The 3998-nt window shown below is 39.2% G+C and overlaps 1 protein-coding gene across 1 annotated transcript; it reads left to right on the top strand.

Annotated features, from left to right (window-relative positions):
- Window positions 1–2123: 2123 nt before the first annotated feature.
- On the top strand, window positions 2124–2417 carry Smp_072670 (hypothetical protein; the record flags this gene model as incomplete). Its single annotated transcript, XM_018790604.1, has 1 exon — window positions 2124–2417. The coding sequence occupies one exon, from the start codon at window positions 2124–2126 to the stop codon at window positions 2415–2417; it is 294 nt and encodes a 97-aa protein (XP_018646119.1).
- Window positions 2418–3998: the final 1581 nt, after the last annotated feature.

Below are 3998 nucleotides of genomic sequence, written 5' to 3'. Positions count from 1 at the left end.
ATCAATAGACTGTTGTAATCTGGCTTTGTAGTATTTCTAATTGTTGCAAGCTGTTGTGATTTTTGAAGATCAACTGATGCTACTCGCTTATCAAGTAACGGATTTACATCTTCAAGTTAATTTCTTCAGATTGTACATGAACGCTTGTGTGCTGAGTCCCTCGATATAAAAAATATCAATAACTTGAGTAATAGCCCGTTGAAAGTTATACCACCAACCCGAAGACGGTAGCCACTTTTAGCTGTCTAAAAAAAAGAGTGATATTTTTCCTCATCCAGAAAATCATTTAATTTAGATCGTGTTCCAAGGTTAAGAGGCTTCTTTCATGTCTATTTCAGTTGGGTTTCTAGTAGCAGTGAAATAGAAATCCCAGCCTTTTGTGTCCAGTGTCTATCCCTTTTGTGGGTTTTTTCTGTTTCTTGCGCTTAAAGAGGTTTTTGTGTTGTTCTGACAGTTAGTACACTTAACAAACTTATGGGGCGAACGAAAAAACTTGCGGTAACTGCAACAAGCCGTATCACAACGTGTACAACAGACCCATACCGATTGCACAATAAAAGTGTCTGAGATTTTGGTCCACTTCGATATCAGGAGCAAAGCCTGAACGTTGTAGATGATTTGATTAATAAACAAAATGAGGTCAATGACTGGCTTATAGTATAACCTAGAAAATTAGGGAAACCGAGTGATTCCTGCACGTTTGATGCAAACCAGACTGTAGGGATGAGAAGAGTTTAGGAAACAAAACCTCAAAGCTTTTCTTAACAGATGTTGCAGAAAGGTCATTAATTTTTCATAAGTTATTATAGTTTTCCAAAAAGGAACTAAAGGCTAGGTTTGAAGACTATCTAAGCCACATTAAGTCCTTAACAGGACAGTTTCTCCAAAGTACAGTAGTAGGAGTTATCATTCACAGGTTAATAGAACGGAACAAAAATAGGATTCCTAATGTACATAAGTAAGCCTCCTCCTAAAGGCCAGTCCGCTTCTGCTGATGAAAGAAACCTGACAGTGGAAAATCCTTGCAAAGTGACTGGATTTGAGATATGGTTCCTTGGAGATCTCTGACTGGTTAATCAGGGTAGGGAGACATAAATAAGCGCCACCGGAATTGTGTGAAAACTTTATGCTTAAGGATTTGTAACAGCTTAGTTTAATCAGTTAAGAGTTTACCTCAAACAACTAAATATATATCAAAACAAGAAAGCTCAAGTATTCATTCGCTTTCTTATTTCGTATAGGCATTATATTTCATATTATCTTATATTAAATGTTGAATGTTGTGTGTTTGAACAGGTAATCCCCGCCCCAGTGTAACTGTCTCGCGATCTAAATAAAGACCTATTCACTGCCAGTCTACTTTTTTCTATGAATAGGACGATGACTACCTAAAGGTACGAAACTGTTGAGTTGTGTCGAACACAAATTTAATTTATTAATAAATTTTTAAAACCTAGTCGTAAGATTGAACCTTCTGATTACCCTTAACCAAAGTTAGATATATATTTATTTATACGTGGTCTTTATTTATCTTAAGATATTCGTATTGTAGTAATTATTTTTTGTTCTTATTACATTGCTATATTGCTCATATACCTCATGTCAGGCTCAATAGAAACCCAAAACCTGGAGGATTTGTCATCAGTGGAGATAGACACTGTTATGACTACGAAATTCTGACTGCTAGAGTTTGATCGTAGTGACACTGAGTTGTTGTTTGCTCAACTAAAGCACTATTTCACGAGACAATGTCGAATCGGAAGAAATTCGCTATAAAGACTTATGTTCTTTCCTCCCTCCTTCAGTGACCAAAGAAGTCCTGACTTGATTGTAAGTTTACCATCACCACAACCATACGCCATCTTAAGACGAGAGATAATGAACCGTTTATCATTATCAGGCAACCAAAGAATCTAAAGGCTGTTCCAAATAGAAAAATAAGGTGATAAGTCGCCGTCACAGCTGTTACGTCAACTCCAAGTCTTAGTAGTGACAACATAGTGGGTGAAGCAGTCCTTAAACAAGGATCGATACGAGCTTACCCATGCTACGTCCAACACTGTTTGGATGCAAAAGATGCCGAAACCTCTTTATCTCATTTAGCGCGTATAGCCGATAGAATAATGGAGCGAGGTCCCACAACTGGATCATGCACGATAAATCACTCACAGAAAGAACTACGAAAAGACCCAGTTATAGAAAGACTCATTGAGAGTGTTAAAAGTCTCACTGAGGCTGTCACCAGGATGCAAACGGGTCATAGAAACAGGAGCAGGTCACCACAACGACCAAGATCCAAATCACAAATGTTCCAACAATTTGGTCGGTTCTGTTGGTACCACTGGAAGTTTGATGTCAACTCAACCAAGTGCAGACAACCATTTGCCTGGCCTAAACAGAATCCCAAAAATATGTGAAACGAACAGCCCCTTCCCAGACAGAAAAAGATAGATTCAAGAGAGATGCTGCTCTACTCCGGTCACCAAAATGAAAATTCTCCACACACTCAGGAGTTGCTTCAATGCACTTATTGGGTGAGAATTTCATAGATCCAAAATCATCAAAGCATCCTTCAAAACAAAGAAGGAGAGAATCACAATGAATGTTATGCACCCACCAGTGATAGCAACGACTACAATAAAGATCAGTTCTATGAGAGGCTGCAATCGATCATAGTGAAGTACCCAAGAAAAAACCTCACCATCCTGATGGGAGACCTAAACGCCAAAGTCGGAATGGACAACACTGGGTATCAAGATATCGTTTGACGACATGGACTTACTAGGAGAAAGGAACGAGAATGGTGACAGATTTGTAAAATTATGTGCATTGAATAGATTGGTTATAGGCGACACAATATTCCTACACAGATACATACACAAAGCTACATGGACCAAACCATGGAGAACCAAGTATATCATATTTGTATCAATCGAAAATTCTGAAGGACAATGGAAGATGTGGGAACCAGGAGAGGAGCTGATTTAGATTCAGATCACGAGCCGGTTGAAACTAAATAAACACTGGACAATCGGACGAACAACAATTTGAAAGTTTATTAAAGCCTTCCTTCGAGACACTAACAAACTCAAAGAATTCAAGATAAATTTCAATAACATGTTCCAAGCTCTACAGGATATACTGAAAAGAGAAACGTATATGGGGGATAACTGGAAAGGGAATAAAGAAGCATCAACTTGAACGTGTAAGGAGGTTCTGGGCCACAAGAAGCGTCATCACAAGGAATGGATCACTAGGGAAACCCTAGACAAAATTCAAGAGGTGAAGAACAAAATGACAGCTGCTAAATAGACCAGCCCCGATGAATTCACCGGACATCGAAGGAGCACACACAAACATTCCTATAGATGTCACTCCACCAACGATCGAAGAAATCACCATGACTGTCAGACAAATCAAGAGTGGGAAGGCAGCAAGACCTGACAATATACCAGCTGAAGCACTGAATTCAGACATTGAAGTAACTGCAAACATGCTTCATCTTGTATTCAGAAAGATTTTGGAGGAAGAACAAGTGCCGAGGAAGTGGAAGGGAGAATACCTCATGAAGATACCTATGAAAGGAGATCCTACCTATTAGATGTAATACAGAGACATCACACTACTGTCAGTACCAGGGAACGTTCTCAACAGAGTATTGCTGAACCGGATGAAAGATGAAGTAGACGTCCAACTTCGATATCAGCAGGCTGAATTCCGTAAAGATCGGTCGTGGACAGACAAAATTGCGATACTACGAATCATCGTTGAGCAATCGATCGAAAGGAACTGGTCACTATACATCAACTACATCGACTATGGAAAGACGTTTGACAATGTGGACAGAAGAAAACTATAGAAACTTCCTCCACACTATGTAGCGAGTTCCTGAGAAGATTGTCAAAATTATCCGGAACTCATTTAACGGACTACAGTGCAGAGTCGTGCATGGAGGACAACTGACAGATGAATTCCAAGTAAGGACCGGAGTAAGACAA

The sequence above is a fragment of the Schistosoma mansoni genome (assembly GCF_000237925.1).
Source record: "Schistosoma mansoni, WGS project CABG00000000 data, supercontig 0049, strain Puerto Rico, whole genome shotgun sequence".
In the NCBI taxonomy this organism is placed as follows: Eukaryota; Metazoa; Platyhelminthes; class Trematoda; order Strigeidida; family Schistosomatidae; genus Schistosoma; species Schistosoma mansoni.
This window is presented reverse-complemented; position numbering and strand designations above follow the sequence as displayed.